We start from the raw sequence: 22,400 nt of genomic DNA, 5'->3' as shown, positions 1-22,400 counted from the left end.
GAAAGACCTATAGAATGAAAAGACATACTTACCCATCAATCTGTTAAAGGACAAGGGACAACGGTGATGAGAATACTTATATGCTAAAGTATGGGGGACCTGAGAGTGACACAAATGTTATGGAATAAGGGGTGGAGGTTGTACTGGGTCTGGCTGTGATGTTAACTTTCCCTGCAGCTGCCCATACAGTGCTGTGCTCTGCACTCGTAGCTAAAACAGCAATGGTATCACACCAGTGTTGTGTCTGCTGCTGAGCAGTGCTGGCACAGCATCAGGACTCTCTCTAACCCTCCTAGGGGGTGGGCAAAGATGTGAGAAAAGAAACATCACCAAGGCAGCTGACCTAAACCAACCAAAGGGATATTCCATACCATATGGTGTCACACTCAGCAATAAAAGGTGGAAAAAGGAGGAAGAGGGGAGGGGTGGGCTCTCGTTGTGAAAACGTCTGTCCTCCTCCCGAACACCGGCTACGTGCGTTGAGGCCCTGCTTCAAGGACGTGGTCAAGCGTCGCTCATTTGTGGGAAGCAGAGAGTAATTTCTTTCCTCTGCACTTCCACATAGCCTTTACTTGTTTTGTTTAGTTTTCCCTTTCCCCCTCCCTTTTCCCCTTTCCTTTTTTTCCCCTTTAGTTAAATTGTTAATTGTTTAGTTAAACTGCTTAGTTAAATTGTTTAATTAATAATAATCTTTCCTTAATAATTATTTTTTTCCTTCCCTTTGATTAAATCATCCTTATCTCAACCCATGTGTTGTTCTTTCCTTTACTTCTTCCCCTCCTCATCTAAGGAGGGGGAGTGAGAGAGCAGTTGTGGTGTTCAGCTGCCTAGCACTGTAAAACCACCACACAAGGACAGAGTAAAAGGCAACAATCACCTCCCTCGTCCTTCTGGCCGCTCCTCTTTTGATGCAGCCCAGGATGCAGTTGGCCTTCTGGGCTGCAAGCATACACTGCTGGCTCATACTGAGCCTTTCATCCACCTGAACCCCCAAGTCTCTCTCTGCATGGCTGCTCTCAATGGGTTCTTCTCCAAGTCTGTACTCATGTCTGGGATTGCCCTGGCCCAGGTGCAGCACCTTGCACTTTGACTTGTTGAACCTCATTAGGTTCACGTGGGCCCAATTCTCAAGCATTTCCAGGTCCCTTTGTATGGCATCCCTTCCCCCTATTGTATCATCTGCACCACTCAGCTTGGTGTCATATGAAAACTTGCTGAGGGTGCACTCAGTTCCACTGTCTATGTCATTGTTGAAACTATTTAAAAGCACCAGTCCCAAGACAGACGCTTGAGGGACACCACTCGTCACCAGCTTCCACCTGGACGTAGAACCATTGACCACCACTCTCTGGGTGTGGCCATCGAGCCAATTCCTTATCCACCGTATGGTCCACCCTTCAAATCTATAGTTTTCCAGTTTTGATATTAGGATATCATGTGAGATCATGTCAAAAGTCTTACAGAAGTCCAGGTAGATGACTGCGTGGAGGCACTGTCATGGCGGCAGGGGAGGCATTGAGCAGGGCCCGGTTAGTGGCCAAGGCCCTCAGAGCTCACAATATTGAATACATGTTTGGCATTGTTGGTATTCCAATCACTGAAATCACAGTTGCAGCCCAAGCAGTTGGAATTAAATACATAGAAATGAGAAATTAACAAGCTGCCTGTAACGCTGCATCTGCTGTTGGATATTTGACTGGCAGGCCAGGAATATGTCTGGTAGTGTCTGGTTCAGGTTTTTTATACGCACTTGGTGGGATGAACTGTTGGCCTTTGATTGTTATTAGAGGGTCTTTTGACAGAAATAAGGAAACCATGGGAGCTTTCCAAGAATTTCCACAGATTGAAGCTGGAAGGCTGTACAACAAACTCTCTGTCCACCCAAGCAGCCTAGAAGTTATTCCTTTTGTTATTGAAAAGGCTGTAAGAACCAGCATGTATGGTTGTCCAGTTTCCTACTATATTGACATACCTGGGGATTTTGTGAAAATTGAGGTGAACAAGAGCTCTGTCAACTATGTAGAATGCTGCCCACCACCTCCAATCAGCATGGCTGAACACTCTGCTGTATCCAAGGCAGCATCTATCATTGCTCATGCCAAGCAGCCTCTGTTAATCACTGTCAAAAGTGCTGCTTATTCAAATGATGGAAACAACATTAGAAAGTTGGTGGACCTTTGTGGACTGTCTTTTTTGCCTACACCAATGGCAAAAGGAGTAGTTCCTGATAACCATCAAACGTGTGTAGCTGCAGCAAGATCCACAGCATTACAGCAGCTGATGTAGTCATCTTGCTTGGTGCAAGGTTGAACTGGATTTTGCATTTTGGTCTTCCACCAAGGTTTCACAGAATCACAGAATCACAGAATGTTAGGGATCGGAAGGGACCTTAAAAGATCATTTAGTCCAATCCCCCTGCTGGAGCAGGAACTCCTAGATCACGTCACACAGGAACATGTCCAGGAGGGCTTTGAATGTCTCCAGAGAAGGAGACTCCACAACCCCCCTGGGCAGCCTGTTCCAGTGTTCTGTCTCCCTCACTGTAAAAAAGTTTCGTCTTATATTTAAGCAGAACCTCCTATGTTCCAGCTTACCCATTGCCCCTTGTCCTATCATTGGATGTCACTGAGAAGAGCCTGGATCCATCGTCCTGACACTCACCCTTTACATATTTATAAACATTAATAAGGTCACCCCTCACTCTCCTCTTCTCCAAGCTACAGAGACCCAGCTCCCTCAGCCTTTCCTCATGAGGGAGATGTTTCACTCCTATAATCATCCTCGTGGCTCTGCGCCAGACTCTCTCAAGCAGTTCCCTGTCCTTCTTGAACTGAGGGGCCCAGAACTGTATGCAATATTCTAGATGTGGTCTCACCAGGGCAGAGTAGAGGGGGAGGATAACCTCTCTCGACCTACTAACCACACCCCTGCTAATACACCCCAGGATGCCATTGGCCTTCTTGGCCACAAGGGCACAGTGCTGGCTCATGGTAATCCCACTGTCCACCAGGACCCCCAGGTGGGTCTCTCCAGCTGGGCAGTCCCCAACCTATACTGGTGTCTGGGGTTGTTCTTGCCCAGATGCAGGACTCTGCACTCGCCCTCATTATATTTCATTACATTTCTCCCCACCCAGTTCTCCAACCTGTCGAGGTCCCACTGGATGGCAGCACAGCCTTCCAGCGTCTCAGCCATTCCTCCCAGTTTAGTGTCATCAGCAAACTTGCTGATGGCACACTCCATTCCCTCATCCAAGTCATTGATGAATATATTGGACAACACTGGTTCCAGTACTGATCCTTGAGGGACTCCACTACATACAGGACTCCAACTCGACTCCATCACATTAACCACAACCCTCTGGCTTCTTCCCTTCAGCCAGTTCACAGCCCACCTCACCACCCAATTGTCCAGATCACACTTCCTCAGTTCAGCTGTGAGGATGCTGTGGGAGATGGTGTCAAAGGCTTTACTGAAATCAAGATACACCATGTTGTCCTGGTTCCAGGTAGGACAGAGTTAATTTTCCTCCTAGTAGCTGGTAGGGTGCTATGTTTTGGATTAGAATGAGAAGAGCGCTGATAACATGCTGATGTTTTAATTGTTGTAGAGCAGTGCTTACACCAAGCCAAGGACTTTTCAGCTTCTCGCTCTGTCCTGCTAGCGAGCAGGCTAGGGATGCAGCAGGAGCTGGGAGGGGACAGACCCAGGACAGCTGACCCAAAGTGGGTATTCCATACCATCTGACGTCATGCTGAACAATATATAGGGGTGGCTAGCCGGGGTGGAGGGGGGGGCCGGCTGCTCGGGGATAGGCTGGGCATCGGTCAACGGGTGGTGAGCAATTGCATTGTGCATCACTTATTTCGTACACATTATTACTATTAATACTATTATTATTATTATTATTATTATTGTTATTATTTTTCCTGTCTTAATAAACTGTCTTTATCTCAACTCACAGACTTCACTTTCCCGTTTCTCTCCCCCATCCTGGAGAGGGAGGGGGGAGGGTGAGCGAACGGCTGTGTGGTGTTTGGCTGCCAGCCGGGCTAAACCACAACAGTCCATTTGGCGCCCAACGTGGGGCACGAAGGGTTGAGATATCGACAGATTTGACTGGAGTGTGTTAAACTAAAATTGGTACAAGTATTCGACCTGCTTAATAGTTGCTAGTCACAATGTTGATTGCCTTAATCTCAAGTCTGCTGTGCCTGTTTCCCAAATTGAGTTTTATAGCATGTTACTTTCTGTATGTGCTCCCTGTCGTGCTGTTTATCCTTTCCGGGCCCTGGTTTAAGATTGTTATGGTACTGTGTGGTGTAACGATGGCTTATGAAATGATGAGATTTCTGGTCATGACTCTAACCTGGTATTTGTACTCAGCACTGTCGTTGACTCTATACTTCGGAAACCATATCTCAGAAACTATTAGCAATTACACCTATTGCCTTTTTTCATCAGGGAGTCAATCTGTGGAGGGGACAGGGGAAGATATTTTTTCCTACCTGTTCACTCTCCCTTCCTCCTTCACCACCCTCTTATCCCCCGAGCTAGTTACGGTAGCTCTCCAAGATGTTGAATATCCTTGGGATACTCAGACCAGCATGTTCCTGTTGTTATGTCTCCTGAATGCGCGTCAGGTTTTGTTTAAGGTTAAACAACTACTTAGGAATCTCATCCGGAGATCTGTCTTGAGGCGGGATAGTTGCGAGTGGCAGGGAGTGTGGGAGGATATGGGCAGCTTTCTAGAGCAGTAGGCACCTCCAGTGTTTTGGACATTCACCCCTGAACAACTGCAAAATCCTAAAAAACTGGTAGAATGCTTGAAAAAAAGGTGTCATGACTCTGGCAGTTCCAAAGTGACACAAATCACTGTGGCGTGCTGGGGTCTGGCTTGTGCCTATCGAGCTGCAATTGATGCTACTATCAACCTAGTGACAGACCCTGCAGCCATTCCAGCTCCAGCTCCCGCAGCCGTTCCAGCTCCTGCAGCCGTTCCAGCTCCCGCAGCCGTTCCAGCTCCTGCAGCCGTTCCAGCTCCAGCTCCCGCAGCTGTTCCAGCTCCAGCTCCTGCAGCCGTTCCAGCCCCTGCAGCTGCTCCAGCTCCTGCAGCCGCTCCCACTCCTGTGGCTGGGTCAGAGAAACAAACTGTAGCAGTGCAAGTTGCCCCTGCAGAGGGTATTCCAACCCCTGTGGCAGACCCTGTGGCTGGGTTGGAGAAACGAACTGTAGCAGTGCAAGTTGCCCCTGTAGACAGGGTGAAAAAATGGTACAGAAACTCAGGTCGTTTAGAACGCAGTCAGTCTTCTGCTAAGTCTGGGTGTGGAGAAGACGAGGCTGGGCTGTCAAGTATGCAGGAGAATGAAGATGAGGATGAGGATGTCAGAAAATCAACAGTAACTACCCGAACCCTATACCAGCGTGAGCTACGAGATGTGCGAAAAGATTTTGGTCGCTGTATAGGTGAACAGCTTGTCACCTGGCTGCTCCGGTGCTGGGACACTGGAGCCAATGGTGTGGAATTAGAGGGCAGGGAAGCCAGGCGGTTGGGATCCCTTGCTAGAGATGCAAGCATTGACAAAGCAATTGGAGATGGAGCACGATGTCACAGCCTCTGGAGGCGTCTCCTGTTAGCTGTGAAGGAAAGGTATCCCTTCAAGGAAGAGCTTGTATGTCTACCAGTCAAGTGGACCACCATGGAGAAGGGAATTCAGTACCTGAGGGAATTAGCCGTACGGGAAGTAATTTATAAGGACCTAGATGACGCACAAATATCCACAGATCCAGATGAAGTCCAGTGTACTCAACCCATGTGGCGGAAGTTTGTATGGAGTGCACCATCATCATGGGCCAGCACATTGACGATAATAACCTGGAAAGACGGTGAAGACCCCACAGTGGGTGACATGGCTAAACAACTCCGGCAGTACGAAGAAAATCTCTCCTCTTCCCTACAGGCCTGCGTCTCGGCTGTGGAGAAACTCTCTGAAGAGTTCCACCAACTTAAAGAGAATTTATTTTCCCCCCCACCTGAACGAACCAGTGGCCACCAACTAAAAGAGAATACTTTGGAGAAACTTTTTGGAGAGGTCCACCAACTTAAAGAGAGTGTATTTTCTTCCCCACCTTTACAAACCAGTGTCTCGGCTATTAGGGGTAAACGTGCATCTGTGCAAAGAAGACAATATGGTGGGTACACACCCCGCGCCACCCTGTGGTTTTACCTACGTGACCATGGAGAGGACATGAGGAAATGGGATGGAAAATCTACTGAGACCCTAGAGGCACGTGAGATTACGTGAGTTGCAAAAGAAAACAATCGGGAGAAAGGGGTTCTCTGAAAAGTTTGCTGCTCCAACTTCCAGCAGGCAGTCCTTTAAGCACAGAAACGAAGATTCTGACCAGGACTAGAGGGGCCCTGCCTCCAGCCAGGGGGAGGAAAGGGACAATCGAGTTTATTGGACTGTGTGGATTCGATGGCCTGGCACGTCTGACGCACAGAAGTATAAGGCTTTAGTAGACACCGGTACACAATGTACTCTAATGCCATCCAGCTGTAAAGGGCCAGAGCCCATCTGTATTTATGGCGTGACAGGGGGATCCCAGCAGTTAACTGTATTGGAAGCTGAAGGGAGTCTAACCGGAAAGGAGTGGCAAAAGCACCGTATTGTGACTGGCCCGGATGCTCCGTGCATCCTTGGCATAGACTATCTTAGAAGAGGATATTTCAAGGACCCAAAAGGGTTCCGCTGGGCTTTTGGCATAGCTGCCTTAGAGACAGAGGACATTAAACAGTTGTCTACCTTGCCCGGTCTCTCAGAGGACCCTTCTGTTGTGGGGTTGCTGAGGGTTGAAGAACAGCAAGTGCCAATCGCTACCACAACTGTGCACCGGCGGCAATATCGCACCAACCGAGACTCCCTGATTCCCATCCATAAGCTAATTCGTCAACTGGAGAGCCAAGGGGTGATCAGCAAGACCCATTCACCTTTTAATAGTCCCATATGGCCAGTGCGAAAGTCTAATGGTGAGTGGAGACTAACAGTGGACTATCGTGGCCTGAACGAAGTCACGCCACCACTGAGTGCTGCAGTGCCGGACATGCTAGAACTCCAGTACGAACTGGAATCAAAGGCAGCCAAGTGGTATGCCACAATTGATATTGCTAATGCATTTTTCTCCATCCCTCTAGCAGCAGAGTGCAGGCCACGGTTTGCTTTCACTTGGAGGGGAGTCCAATATACTTGGAATCGGCTGCCCCAGGGGTGGAAACATAGCCCTACCATTTGCCATGGACTGATCCAGTCTGCGCTGGAGCAGGGGGAGGCTCCTGAACACCTGCAGTACATCGATGACATCATTGTGTGGGGTGACACTGCAGAGGAAGTTTTTGAGAAAGGGAAGAAAATAGTCCAAATCCTTCTGAAGGCCGGTTTTGCCATAAAACAAAATAAAGTTAAAGGACCTGCACGAGAGATCCAGTTTTTAGGAATAAAATGGCAAGATGGACGTCGTCAAATCCCAATGGATGTGATCAACAAAATAACAGCTATGTCTCCACCAACTAGCAAAAAGGAAACACAAACTTTCCTAGGTGTCATGGGGTTTTGGAGAATGCATATTCCAAATTACAGTCTGATTGTAAACCCGCTCTACCAAGTAACCCGTAAGCAGAATGCTTTTGAATGGGGCCCTGAGCAATGACAAGCCTTTGAACAAAGTAAGCAGGAAATAGTTCATGCAGTAGCCCTTGGGCCAGTCCGAACAGGACCAGATGTAAAGAATGTGCTCTACACCGCAGCCGGGGAGAATGGTCCCACCTGGAGCCTCTGGCAGAAAGAACCTGGGGAAACTCGAGGTCGACCCCTGGGGTTTTGGAGTCGGGGATACAGAGGATCTGAGGCCCGCTATACTCCAACCAAAAAGGAGATATTGGCAGCATATGAAGGAGTTCGATCTGCTTCGGAAGTGGTCGGTACTGAAGCGCAGCTCCTCCTGGCACCCCGACTGCCGGTACTGGGTTGGATGTTCAAAGGAAGGGTCCCCTCTACACATCATGCAACTGATGCTACATGGAGCAAGTGGGTTGCACTGATTACTCAGCGGGCTCGAATAGGAAACCCCAGTCGCCCAGGAATCTTGGAAGTGATTATGGACTGGCCAGAAGGCAAGTACTTTGGGATATCATCAGAGGAGGAGGTGGTCCGTGCTGAAGAAGCCCCACTGTACAACAAGCTACCAGAAAATGAGAAGAAATATGCCCTGTTCACTGATGGGTCCTGTCGTATTGTGGGAAAGCATCGGAGATGGAAAGCTGCTGTATGGAGTCCTACACGACGAGTTGCAGAAGCTGCCGAGGGAGAAGGTGAATCGAGTCAGTTTGCAGAAGTGAAAGCCATTCAGCTGGCCTTAGATATTGCTGAACGAGAAAAGTGGCCAGTTCTTTATCTCTATACTGATTCATGGATGGTAGCAAATGCCCTGTGGGGGTGGTTACAGCAATGGAAGCAGAACAACTGGGAGCGCAGAGGCAAACCCATCTGGGCTGCTGCATTGTGGCAAGATATTGCTGCCTGGGTAGAGAACCTGGTTGTAAAGGTATGCCATGTAGATGCTCATGTGCCCAAGAATCGGGCTACTGAAGAACATCAAAACAACCAGCAGGTGGATCAGGCTGCTAAGATTGAAGTGGCTCAGGTGGACCTGGACTGGCAACATAAAGGTGAATTATTTATAGCCCGATGGGCCCATGACACCTCAGGCCATCAAGGCAGAGATGCAACATACAGATGGGCTCGTGACCGAGGAGTGGACCTGACCATGGACACTATAGCACAGGTTATTCATGATTGTGAAACATGTGCTGCAATCAAGCAAGCCAAACGGTCAAAGCCTCTTTGGTATGGAGGACGATGGCTGAAATACAAATATGGAGAGGCCTGGCAGATTGATTACATCACACTCCCCCAAACCCGCAACGGCAAGCGCCACGTACTTACAATGGTGGAAGCAACCACCGGATGGCTGGAAACATATCCTGTGCCCCATGCCACCGCCCGGAACACTATCCTGGGCCTTGAAAAGCAAGTCCTATGGCGACATGGCACCCCAGAAAGACTTGAGTCAGACAATGGGACTCATTTCCGAAACAACCTTATAGACACTTGGGCCAAAGAACATGGTATTGAGTGGGTGTATCACATCCCCTATCATGCACCAGCCTCCAGGAAAGTTGAACGATACAATGGACTGTTAAAGACTACACTGAAAGCAATGGGCGCTGGGACATTCAAAAATTGGGAAACACATTTGGCAAAGGCCACCTGGTTAGTCAATACTAGAGGATCTGCCAACCGAGCTGGACCTGCCCAATCAAACCTGTTACACACTGTAGAAGGGGATAAAGTTCCTGTAGTGCACGTAAGAAACATGCTGGGTAAGACAGTCTGGGTTACTCCCGCCTCAGGAAAAGGGAAACCCATTCGTGGGATTGCTTTTGCTCAGGGACCTGGATGCACTTGGTGGGTAATGCAAGAGAATGGGGAGGTCCGGTGTGTACCTCAAGGGGACCTAATATTGGGTGAGAATAGCCCATGAGTTGAATTGTAGTATGTTAATTATCATATAACACTGTATGTCATCACTACCATGGTTGCTATATATCATAGATGAAAATGGTGATTAATTAGAAGGTATTGGAAAGAGTGTAACCTGAGCGTGACATAAATGGTATGGAATAAGGGGTGGATATCTGTCCTGGTTCCAGGTAGGACAGAGTTAATTTTCCTCCTAGTAGCTGGTAGGGTGCTATGTTTTGGATTAGAATGAGAAGAGCGCTGATAACATGCTGATGTTTTAATTGTTGTAGAGCAGTGCTTACACCAAGACAAGGACTTTTCAGCTTCTCGCTCTGTCCTGCTAGAGAGCAGGCTAGGGATGCAGCAGGAGCTGGGAGGGGACAGACCCAGGACAGCTGACCCAAAGTGGCCAAAGGGGTATTCCATACCATCTGACGTCATGCTGAACAATATATAGGGGTGGCTAGCCGGGGTGGAGGGGGGGGCCGGCTGCTCGGGGATAGGCTGGGCATCGGTCAACGGGTGGTGAGCAATTGCATTGTGCATCACTTATTTCGTACACATTATTATTATTAATACTATTATTATTATTATTATTATTATTATTATTATTATTATTATTGTTGTTGTTGTTGTTGTTGTTGTTGTTGTTGTTGTTGTTGTTGTTGTTGTTGTTATTATTTTTCCTGTCTTAATAAACTGTCTTTATCTCAACTCACAGACTTCACTTTCCCGTTTCTCTCCCCCATCCCGGAGAGGGAGGGGGGAGGGTGAGCGAACGGCTGTGTGGTGTTTGGCTGCCAGCCGGGCTAAACCACAACACATGTCCACTGCCTTTCCATCATCTATCCACCTGGTTATGTCTTCATAAAAGTCTATCTGGTTGGTCAAGCACGACTTCCCCTTGGTGAAGCCATGTTGACTGCCCCTAATGACTCTCTTATCCTTGATATGACTAAAGACGATGCCAAGGGTAAGTTGTTCCATCAAGATGTAAAGGTTATTCAGATTGATATTTGTGCAGAAGAGCTGGGGAATAATGTGAGACCAGCTGCAATTTTATTAGGTGACATAAATGCCGTGACTAAGCAGCTTTTAAATAATTCAGCAAAAGACTATTGAAATACCCTTCCAATTCGGAGTGGTGGAAGAAACTAAGGGAGAAAATAAAGAACATTGAAGAAAGACATTGGTTGGTCTTGTCATCTGATGCAGTCACTCCATTATAGAAAGCCGCCAGATTGGTCAGGCATGATTTGCCCTAGGTGAAGCCATGCTGGCTGTCTCATATCACCTCTTTGTCTTGCATGTGCCTCGATATTTCTTCCAGGAGGATCTTTTCCATGATCTTTCCAGGCACAAAGGTGAGGCTCACCGGTCTGTAGTTCCCTGTGTCCTCCTTTTGACTCTTTTTAAAAATGGGGGTGATGTTTCCCTTTTTCCAGTCACCAGGGACTTAACTGAGTGCCAGGACTTTTCAAATATGATGGAAAGAGGCTTGGCAACTCTATCAGCCAATTACTTCGGGACCCTGGGATGCGTGTCACCAGGCCTCATAGACTTATTAAGTTTCATCAGGTGGTCTCCAACATGCTCATCGCTTACAGTGGTAGGGACTTTGCTCCCCCAGCCTCCATCTATAGGTTCAGGGAAATGAAAGACTTGGGATGCCTGACTGGCAGTGAAGACTGAGGCAAAGAAGTTGTTAAGTACCTCAGCCTTCTCCCTGTCTGTTGTTACCAGTTCACCCTTCTCATCCATCTTAGGGGGTATGTTCTCCTTGGCCTTTCCTTTCTGAGCAATGCACCTAAAGAATCCCTTCCTGTTATTCTTCTTGCCAAACTCAGTTCCATCTGTGTCTTGTCTTTCCTGATCGTGTCGCTGAACATCCAGACTGCATCCCTGTACTCTTCCCGGGCCATGTGTCCCTGCTTCCACTGCCTGTGCATTTCCTTCTTGAGCCTCAGACTGACCAGCAGGTCCTTGCTCAGCCATCCCAGCTGTGTGCCCTCTCTTCCCACTTTTTTATGCAGGGGGATGGAGAGTTCTTGTGCTCTAAGGAAAACATCCTTAAAGAGTTGCCAGCTTTGCTCAGCTCCTTTGTACATAAGGACAGTGTTCCAGGGGACCTCAGCTACTACTACACCTTTAAATAACTTGAAATTCTCTCTTAGGAATTTCAGGGTCCTGACTTGGCTCGTTTCCAGGCCAGTATTCCTCGAAATCAAAAACTCATCCAGGGCATGGTCACTGCAGCCCAGACTGCCTCCAATCTTGACCTCTTTAATGCGCTCTTCCGTGTTGGTGAGCACCAGGTCAAGTAATTCTTCTCTGGTTGGTTTGTCTAATACCTGGACCAGGAAGTTATCCTCAACGTACTCTAGGAATCTTCTGGATTGCTTACAACCTGTTGTGTAGTTTTCCTAGCAGACATCTGGGTGGCTGAAGTCCCCCATCAAAATGAGAGCGTGTGAGCACGATGCTTCTTGTAGTTGGAGTAAGAATGCCTCGTCCACAGGCTCCCCTTAATAAACTCCCTGCAATAAACTCCAACCACAAGTTGTCGTTTATTGATGTGGTCTTTAACTCTCACACACAAGTTCTCAACCTGTCCGTGGCTGTTTCTCAAAGGCATCTCTTCACAATCAATCCCTTCCCTAATGTAGAGGGCAACACCCCACCCCCTTTTGAAGAGTTTGTAGCCCTCTATTCCAGTGTTCCAGTTATGTGATCCATGCCACCACATTTCTGTGTTAGCAACCAGATCATATTTGTCTAACTGCCATGATTTCCAACTCGTCCTGCTTGTTTCCCATGCTGTGTGCATTGGTGTAGAGGGACTACAGCTGGGCTATTGGTCACATCACATTTCCAGAACCCTTCCTGTTTGCATTGGGACAGTTCAGAAATATCTCTGCTGTTACTTAGAGTGATAATGTTCTCAGCTACGCTTTCTTCACTCAGAGGTACATCCCCTTCCCCCACTGCATCAAGTTTAAAGACCTCCTGATAAGCCCAACCAGTTTACTGCCCAGAGCACTCTTGCACCACCTGGTCAGCTGTGCCCCATGCGGCGTCAGCATGCCCACTCTCTCAAAAGTGCATCCGAGGTCATAGAACCCAAAAGCCTGGGTTCTGGCAAGCCTGCCACCAGCCTCGCAGCCAATCATTCACATGGTCTGTTCTTCTCCTTTTTCCTGGGTCCCAGTCACCAACTGGGAGGACAGAGGAGAACATTACTTGTGCTCCCGATCCCTTCAACATCTTTCCAAGGGACATGCAATCCTTTTTGATATTTTGGAGTTTCCTTGTCACAGCAGTGTTTGATCCTACTTGAAAGAGTAGGAAGGGGCGATAGTCTTTGGAACCCATCATACTCAGTAGGCTCTTTGTAATATCATGAATATGGGCACACTTGCATTCATGACACCCACCTCTGCTTTCAGGCCCTAGGGGGACCTCCAGAGACTCGAGTTACCTGGAACTGAGGGTCTGGACCACTCTTTCGATCCTCGGAAGGTGTTTGGGTGGAGTCATCTGCCCAGGGAGATTGTGCCCCCCTTGTCTGGGTTTCAGCCTCAGATCGGGAGGCTTGACGGGTGGACACCATTTCTGCTGCAGTGGAAGGCCCTTCCTCTGCTGATCCCAGAACACAAAATGACCCTCCCTACTCACCCTGCCTGCACACACTGCTGCACAAATTGCTGTGCCACACCCTGTTTGCCCACTCTGTTCTCTGTGCTCATCACTTGCTCTCTCCAGGGGCTGCCTTTGTACGACGGGGGGGGGGGGGGGGGGAGCTTCTGTCTCTGCCTGAGCCTCATCAGCTGCCCTCACAAGGGCTGCCAGGTCCTGGTTGCTCCCTCGACTGCCTTGAAGGGGCCTCAGTGAAGGGAAACCCTGCACACCACGATCTCCCACTCCAATGCAGAACACATCCGCCCTGCAGCTGATCACCTCGGCGAGCCAACTCTTTAACGATATTTTTCTTAGAGCGCAAGAGCTCTCTATTCTCATATGTAATAAATCAAACAGAGAAGGTAAGCAACCAGTGTGGCTGTACAAGGACTGGGTGGTCAAAGTTAGACAAAAGAAAAAAATGCATGGACAGTGGAAACATGGCCATGTGCCTAGGCAAGAGTATGCTGTCCAGATGTGCAGGGATGGGATCAAGAATGCCAAGGCACAGATGGAACTGAGCGTGGTAACGGATGCAAAGAATAATGAGAAGGGGTTCTACAGGTAAATTGGCTGCAAAATAAAGACTAAGGAGAATGTACCACCTCTGACAAATGAAGATGGAGAACTGGTAATGACAGATGTGGAGAAGGCCGAGGTACTTAACAACTTCTTTGCCTCAGTCTTCACTGCCAGTCAGGCATCCCAAGTCTTTCATTTCCCTGAACCTATAGATGGAGGCTGGGGGAGCAAAGTCCCTACCACTGTAAGCGATGAGCATGTTGGAGACCACCTGATGAAACTTAATAAGTCTATGAGGCCTGGTGACACGCATCCCAGGGTCCCGAAGTAATTGGCTGATAGAGTTGCCAAGTGAAGTCCCTGGTGACTGGAAAAAGGGAAACATCACTCCCATTGTTAAAAAGAGTCAAAAGGAGGACGCAGGGAACTACAGACTGGTAAGCCTCACCTCTGTGCCTGGGAAGATCATGGAATGTATCCTCCTGGAGGCAATGTTATGATAAGGTTACCAACATAGCTGACCAAGGGAAACCAGTTGATGTAGATTTTTGTATTTCAGCAAAGATTTCAATATTGTTTATCACAGTATATTTCTGGACAAAACATCCAGCATAGAGATAGATAACTGGCTGTATGAAAGGGTGGGTCAATAACTGGCTGGTGGGTTGGGCTCAGGGTGTTATAGTAAAAGGTGTTATATCAGGCTGGTGGCCAGTCACTACAAGGGTTCTGCAGACATCCATTTCATGGCTAGTTCTCTTAAGCATTTTTAAAATTGATCTGGATGCAGGACTTGAAAGTATAATAAGTAAGTCTGCGGATGACACTTAGTCTGCAGATGGCACTAAACTGGGAGGAGCTGTTGACTCTCTTGATGGTAGAGAGGTGTCTCAGAGAGATTTTGACAGGCTGGAGGGCTGTGCAATCACCAACCACATGAAGTTCAACAAGAGCAAGTGCCAGATTCGGCACCTTGGATGGAGCAACCGTGGCTATATGTACTGACTAGGGAATCAGAGGCTGAAGAGAAACCCCACACAAAGGCAACTAGGGGTTCTGGACAATGGTAAGTTGATTATGAGTCAACAGAATGCCCTGGCAGACGAGGGGGCCAACCATATCCTGCGGTGCATCAAGCACGGCATTGCAAGCCATTCAAGGGATTGTCTGTCTCTACTGTGTGCTAGTGCAGACTCACGTTGAGTACTGTGTGCAGTTTTGAGCACCACATTATTAAAAGGACATAAAATTCTTAGAGACCATCCAAAGGAGGGCTACAAAGGTGATGGAGGGTCTAGAGGGCAAGACGTATGAAGAGTGGCTGAAGACACTTGGTTTGTTCAGACTAGCGAAGAGGACATTGAGGGGAAGCCTCATGGTAGCCTACAGCCTCCTCACAAGGGGAAGGAGAGGGGCAGGTGTTAATCTCTTCTGTTTGGTGACCAGCGATAAGACCCAAGGGTATGGCATGAAACTGCGACGGGGGGGGTTCAGACTGAATATTAGGAAAAGGTTCTACACTGAGAGAGTGGTCGGGCACCGAAACAGATTCTCCAGAGAAATGATTATGGTACCAGGCCTGTTGGAGTTCAAGAAGCATTCGGACAACACTTTCAGACATATGGTTTGATTTTTATGTGGTCTTGAGTAGAGCCAGGTGTTGGACTCAATGGTCCTTGTTGGTCCCTTCCAACTTTTGCCAGGAATAGCTATAGAACAAATACTGATCATTCATGAAGCATCTATAAATATATTTTCTTTTTTTTTACACAAGTACCTGGTTTAAGTCCATAGCTAAAAAACTTTAGTGAACTGCAAGGGAACTTACTGAAATGATACCTAACAAATTTGGACAACAAATACTTTAAAGAAAATCTCAAAGGCGCTTTTCCAGATCATGATTTCCAGCATAATAACTTAAGCCCACTGAACTCCTTTTTCTTGGATCTGGCCCTACAGTTCCATCTACAGAAATATAATAAACAGAAATGAATGGAGAAATTAGTCTCACAACAAAGGTAGTACAGATAAAATACTGATATTAACTTAAAATCTTTTTCTGAGGATCACTTACAGCAAAACCTGGTTGATAGAGAACTATGAAAAATCTTAGTAGAGTAATTCTTCTTATGCATAAAAAGTCCTGTAATAGTGTTATAAGCTATAGTGGTTTTAATCATTATTGTAAAACACCACAGTATCTATTCATAAAGTCTACTGCTTGATTCAGCACCCTGTAACACCAGCTTTTATGCCTCTATAGATGCTCTAAGAATTTTCCTTTTCAATTAATTTAGTACTCATGGCATGTGCCAGGTTGCAGAATGCAAGGCTCATTACGCAGTCACAGAATTAATTTCTCAAAGTCCATAGGTTCCCCTGTTGCTCAGCAGTTGACCTTGCCCTGTTTGGTCTTTATGTGTTATGGCTGGAAGTCAGACTGCCTAAGATACAAGCACACACAAAGTACTGAGGAGTCAAACTGGAAAATACACATCTTTGTTCCTGGAACGTTCTTTACATTGATCAGGCACTGTCTTAATAACAACAATAATGACAAATACAATAACAATTTAATAATTTAAACATATGGCAATTTATATAAACATATAACAATTTAATAATTTAAACATCGCAGCAGAAACCAGAAACCTTGGATTTATTGTTTTAAGTTAAAATAAATAAATAAATAAATAAATAAATAAATAAATAAATTGCAGGTGTAATAATAAACATGTTTGCATACATGAACATGCAAAAATATAATTTCTAAATCTTTTTATAATGAAGAATAGACAGTAAGTATGTAAATGTGACTTCATCACCAGTAATGTAGCATATTTTCATTATATCTCAAACCAACTTTTGACAACTATCATCTTTGGTGCAACATAACAGCACAGAACATTTTGTTTGATTTTTTTAACAAGTTTTATTCAGTAACTAGTTTATTTAAACATAAATATATGTGTTCAGATTGAGAAAGCCAGCAGATTTTTCCACTGTATTAACATAAAACAATATGTGAGAAACTAAGGTACATTAGTTTTAAGTTCTTCCAGGACACAATGACCTGAAGCAATCTCTTAGCAGTGTAACTAAAGATAACTGTCTCTTTGCTTGATACTTTAGTTATTTATAAATGTATGTAGATATTGCGTATCCTAAAAAGCAATTAAAAAATAGCAAATTATAGAAATCAATGACTCAGTCTTTCTTCAGAAAAAAATTGCTAAATAGTGAAAAAAAGTCATTTCTAAATCAAGTTTTCCATCTCACTGATTTAAATAATGATTAAAATTGTTCATTTAAATCACTGAATTGAAATCAAATAAAATTAATCTGTCCTACTTTAAACTAATTATAAGATGAAAGATTCTTTGTACCAATGATATTGAATAGTATTAGTTTAAAAGCCAGTTGTTCTATGATCCTCTTCTGAAACTGTTTATGAAAAAGTCTTCTATAGAGAAATGATGTATGTTTCTATGAAAGAAGGCTTTTGTTATGTTTTTATGTGTTGCTATTCCCTTAAGAGCTGTTTATTCATATATTATATTAGAAGCGCTTTTTTTTTTTTTTTTTTTTCTTTTTTTGGGGGTGGGGGAGGATTTTGTATTTTGTTTTCAATAAACTGCATTTGGCTTTTATCAGTATTATATTCTTATTGTGGTCTTTTAGCCTATATCTTAAAGCAAACATCAGGAGACCTATCATCTCAGCAATGCACTCAGCAAAAGTTAAAGACCTTAAAAAGAACTTAGCAGTTTTAACAATGCAAAGTAATCAGGCAATCAATAGCTCATTTAATTAAATTTTTCCTAATTCAAGTAAAAATAATTAATGCAATACTATATCTTCCTCCTTCGGGGGGAGAGTGGGGGATGGGTGGGGAGGGAGGGGGTTGAACTTACGAGCAAAAGAATTGTCTGATCAGGGTTTGAAACAAGGGAAGTTGTGAGTCCAGAACTAGACCTTCTGCCAAGGACATAGAGAAATTAAAAGGGTAGAGAGAAGACTCACAGATAAGATATTTACCCCATCTCTAGAGACCATAGCTTACATAGCAATAACTGATTACTAAAGCTTTGAAGACATATGAATAATTTCACAAATAACATAAAGGGCCTACAGCTTAGGTGGGTAATACACTTTGCCTAGAGTATATTAAGGACAGAAATTAATTTTATGAAGCAGAACTGAGCAAAAATCACAGGACACACAAAAATTTGGTTGTAATGTGATTGCCATATTGGAAAGAAAACTATGACATCATATCAAGGGTAACAGAGTGTGACGGTTTTTGTTTGATTGTTTATTTTTGGTTTTTGTTGTTTTCAAATATTTCTGTCTGGACTTACTTATTTGAAATTTGCACATAAGATTTTGATCTCTTGCATGTTTGCCTTGAAAAGACCACCAGACTAGAAATGCACTGAGCATAGAGTAAGCCACAGGTCCTGCCACAAACATGAAGTTTTCCCATTGGATCCTTTCTGTTATCTTTGATCTTCATAATAACTTTTAAGGGAAAGACCATGTATATAATCTTCTTATGGCATGGACTTTTATTACTGAGAGAAAATGGAAATTGTACTTTTGGCTCAGGTCACTAACACAGAAAAAAGAAGACCCAAATCCATTATACTTTGAGAGAAAATGTAATAAGACTCTGTTCCCATAAGAGTCCAGTTTGCAAAGACTTTTCTTTTTCTGACATTCAGATTAAAGGCCAAAACTGACTTTTAACAATCATTAAATAAGAGGAAAAAGTAAAGCAAAACAAAACACCACACCTCTCTTGTTCTCCTTGCTTTCCCATATGGTTCAGCTAACAGTTCTAAGACTGCCATTTCTTACGAAATTTCCTGATGAAAGTGTAGGAAATCATTTCATATTATTACCAAGTAGCAATTTCTGTAATTTCTATGAGAAATGACCCAGAATGAAAATCAACTCCAGATCCTACCCTTTGACTTGTCCTCTAAGGATCTTACCAAAATTCTGCCAGTGAGGGTGGCATTAACTGGAAAAGGAAATCAGTTTCCAAGTTTAGACTACTTTTTCTATGAAGACCATTATGGTACACTCAACAGAAAACAAAGGTATGGTTTGCATCACATATCTGCATAGTAGTTGGTCAAATAGCCAAATGGAACAAGACTTAAAAGAAGATAAATTTTGCAGCTTATGTAAATAATTAATTTTCTAAACAATGAATTTTACACACACAAACACAAAACTATTTTGATTTAATATTAAGTAACATATAGCTATTGTCATCTTTGAAGTGGATTTAATTTATACAGTACTCTTTAGTAAAGGGTTACAAAATGTGAAGAAGCTTATCAATGCCCTGACATCAAAGGAGAAGGAATTTAAATCTATGAAGTCTATTTCAAAACTGTACCAAGCAGTCATAGGCAAGTGTTTTTGTTTGTTTGTTTTCAATATAAAATAGACATTTGTGGGGGCAAGGAAAGGAAAATAAAAGAGCTTTGATAGACAAAGTTCTGTAGGAAACCAGTTGTGTAGGAAATTACTGAAGCAAAAGGCAGGAATTGGAGTGGAAGAGGGCTGAACCATTTTTCTCTGTATGTTTTCCTTTACAGTAATGTTACGTATATATGCACCTTCTGTGAATATATTTCAGGTGTTAAAAGCTCAGTACAGAAAGCGATTGGTGTGTCAAAACGTTCTATACTTGAACATTGAAATATTCATTGTGGGCAATGGTTATAATATAAAAAAAACTGAAGAAATATAAAGTCATCAAACTGATAACAAAGATAAATTTCATTTAATACTTCATTTTAGAAATAGAATCTATCAGATATAAAACAGGATTAAGCCAATTTAAATAAATGAAATAATTACTAATTTAGTTTAATTGATTAACTTTTGTGTATCCTAAATCATTTCCATGTATTAGGGAAATATTAATGTTGTTCTAGTTTTAAAATACAACAGGATACAGGAATGAAAATCAGCTTACTTTTCTTTGGTATCTGAAAAAAAATATGTCTGGAATATGCATTAAAAGAGGAAATACAAAAACTTAGTTAAATGAAAAGAAATTAGAACCTGTTTCTTGACTCAATGAGAGACTTTAAGTCAGGCTAAACGAATTAGTATAATTCCAATTGACTGGGAAAGAAAAAAGGAGAAAGGGAAAGAGAAAAAGGTTATGTCAAAACTGACATGTAAGAAAACTGGTACTTTGAAGTTATTCCAGATTGAATAGGTTGAGAGGGACTTAAAGTCAGGTCATTAGCAGCTGGAGTTTGCTAGAGTTCATCAAGAATTGCTCATCAGTGGAAGCATGTGTTTTTGTTTGTTGTGTTGTTGTTTGTTTGCTTGCCTTTTTTTTTTTTTTTTTTCCCCAAGCATTTCTAGAATTTCCTTTGGATTACCTCATCTGAAGCCAACTAAACTACAGCAGTAACACTGGTGTAAAACAGATAAGATCTGAAGGTTGCATACTCCAAATCCAAGGCGAAGGTACCATAATCACTACATTTATGAGTCCCACACCCTTGCAAAAAATATCAGGAAATCTATTGAGCAAAGATCACTGTGTTCATCACTTTATACTATTGATTGCAAGTAATTTAGAACTTGCTGGTTTAAAGAATTATGAGCCTTGTTAGTAACAGAAGTTTGAACATCTGCCAGATTAAAAGACTCACCCAGAAAATAAAATTGAACTTAATGCAAACAGTATGTCTGAATCAGGAAAGAACAAATTGATGATCATGAGAGAAGAGAGTTTCATATAAAGGAAACAAACAAACAAACAACAACAACAACAACAAAAAAGTATTCATTAGTTTTGAGAGTCAAAGCACATTAAGCAGGACTCAGGTAGAACTTCTAAAATCTTTAGCAGTTGCCAGAAATTAAAATGTTTGTACAGCTATAGATAGCATGTCTTGATTCTTAAATTCAACATTCCTGTGAAAATGCAAGAAATCTAGTCAGCTGGTCCAGTCCTGAGAAAGACTCATCTCTTTTTTAAAAATATTTACTTTGGGAATTGAAAAACAATGAAATATGTGGGTGTGTAATTTTCAAAGTAAGAGGACTTTAATAGTATGAACTCATTGTCTCTTAGCATAAGAAATTCCCAAATTTTTGCACATTATAAACATGCAGAAAATGCAAATGTGAATCAAAAATAATATGTACAGAAATAATAATGGTAGAAAGGAGATGAAGAAAATTATTTATTTTAAGTCACTTTTAAAAATCATTTGTAATCCACTCATTTAAGCAGGCATTTTTTTAAACAGTAACCTCTTCTCATGCACTGTACAGGTACCTTAAAGGTGGCCATAGAGGGGTGGGGGTTGGTCTATTCTCCTATGTGCCTGGTGACAGGATGAGGGGGAATGGGCTAAAGTTGAGCCAGGGGAGGTTTAGGTTGGATATTAGGAAGAACTTCTTTACTGAAAGGGTTGTTAGGCATTGGAATAGGCTGCCCAGGGAAGTGGTTCAGTCACCATCCCTGGAGGTCTTTAAAAGACATTTAGATGTAGAGCTTAGTGATATGGTTTAGTGGAGGACTTGTTAGTGTTAGGTCAGAGGTTGGACTAGGTGATCATGGAGGCCTCTTCCAACCTAGATGATTCTGTGATTCTGTGATTTAGTTAATTTTTGCTGTGGGAAAGGGATCTACTCCACAGGTTCTATAGATATCAGTAAAATGACAAAGTAAAAATTGAATTGGAAAGCATAAAACCAAGAAATATTGAGAGGAAATATTTATCTAGGAGGAACATATCCGAAGGAAACTCTGTATAAATTATACCGCTGAGAGATTCACACACTTTAGTGAGAATACAGATTGTTTTGTCCTGACCAACACTGCTCTTATCATGTCATTCCCAGAGCTCAGATAATACAGTACTTCCTGTTTTGGTGGTGGCACAGAACAATAGCTAAACCAGAAATAAAATAATAGTATATGCTGCACTACAACTATCATCTATATATCTATGTTAGCCTATATATATATATATAAATAATATTTATAATGTAGATGGATAATTCATATGTTTATTGGGTTTAAACCTCTGACCTCAAAGGAAAAGAGCTCAATTTATGTACTGGATATACCAGTATATCCTACTGCATAAATGAGAAAAATAATGCTTTGGATGGTGTGTTGCTGTGTGTGTTTTTGTTTGTTTGTTTGGTTGGTTGGTTTTGACATACACATAAAATAGTTTGTAAAGATCAAACCCAGAAACATATCTTCCTTCCAGTGCATACTGTATTTCTTTTTTAACTCATTCTTTTGTAATCTTTTCTCCAGATTTCTCTTATTAAAATATGACAATACTTCAAAGCTACAAAGCTTCTGGGTTCTTTCTCTGATTGATAATAAAACAGCAGTCCTGGATATGTTCCAGTTATTTATATGGAATAGTAATCTCTTCAGGCAGTAATCTCATTGATAACAGTGTACTAGTCAGTGAACAAGTTTTATTCCTTTGTAAAAGTCTTGCATAGACACAGGTATGGATGAAATCTTCTCTCACTTTCGGAATAAAATATAGACACACAATTCTTACATGAACCTTTTCCTGATCTGAAATGGATATTTCCCACATAAAG

At 43.3% G+C, this 22,400-nt stretch overlaps 1 protein-coding gene across 1 annotated transcript; it reads left to right on the top strand.

The window, feature by feature from the left end:
- Positions 1 to 1,497: 1,497 nt before the first annotated feature.
- LOC121075296 (2-hydroxyacyl-CoA lyase 1-like) lies at positions 1,498 to 11,905 on the top strand. The gene is given in 4 exon segments (XM_040568423.1): positions 1,498 to 2,269; positions 2,272 to 2,351; positions 10,569 to 10,688; positions 11,756 to 11,905. Coding segments are annotated over 4 exon segments (1,122 nt in total).
- Positions 11,906 to 22,400: the final 10,495 nt, after the last annotated feature.

This window comes from Cygnus olor, chromosome 1 (genome assembly GCF_009769625.2).
Source record: "Cygnus olor isolate bCygOlo1 chromosome 1, bCygOlo1.pri.v2, whole genome shotgun sequence".
Classification (NCBI taxonomy): Eukaryota; Metazoa; Chordata; class Aves; order Anseriformes; family Anatidae; genus Cygnus; species Cygnus olor.
The sequence above is the reverse complement of the archived record's forward strand: the minus strand, read 5'-3'. Positions and strand labels throughout refer to the sequence as shown.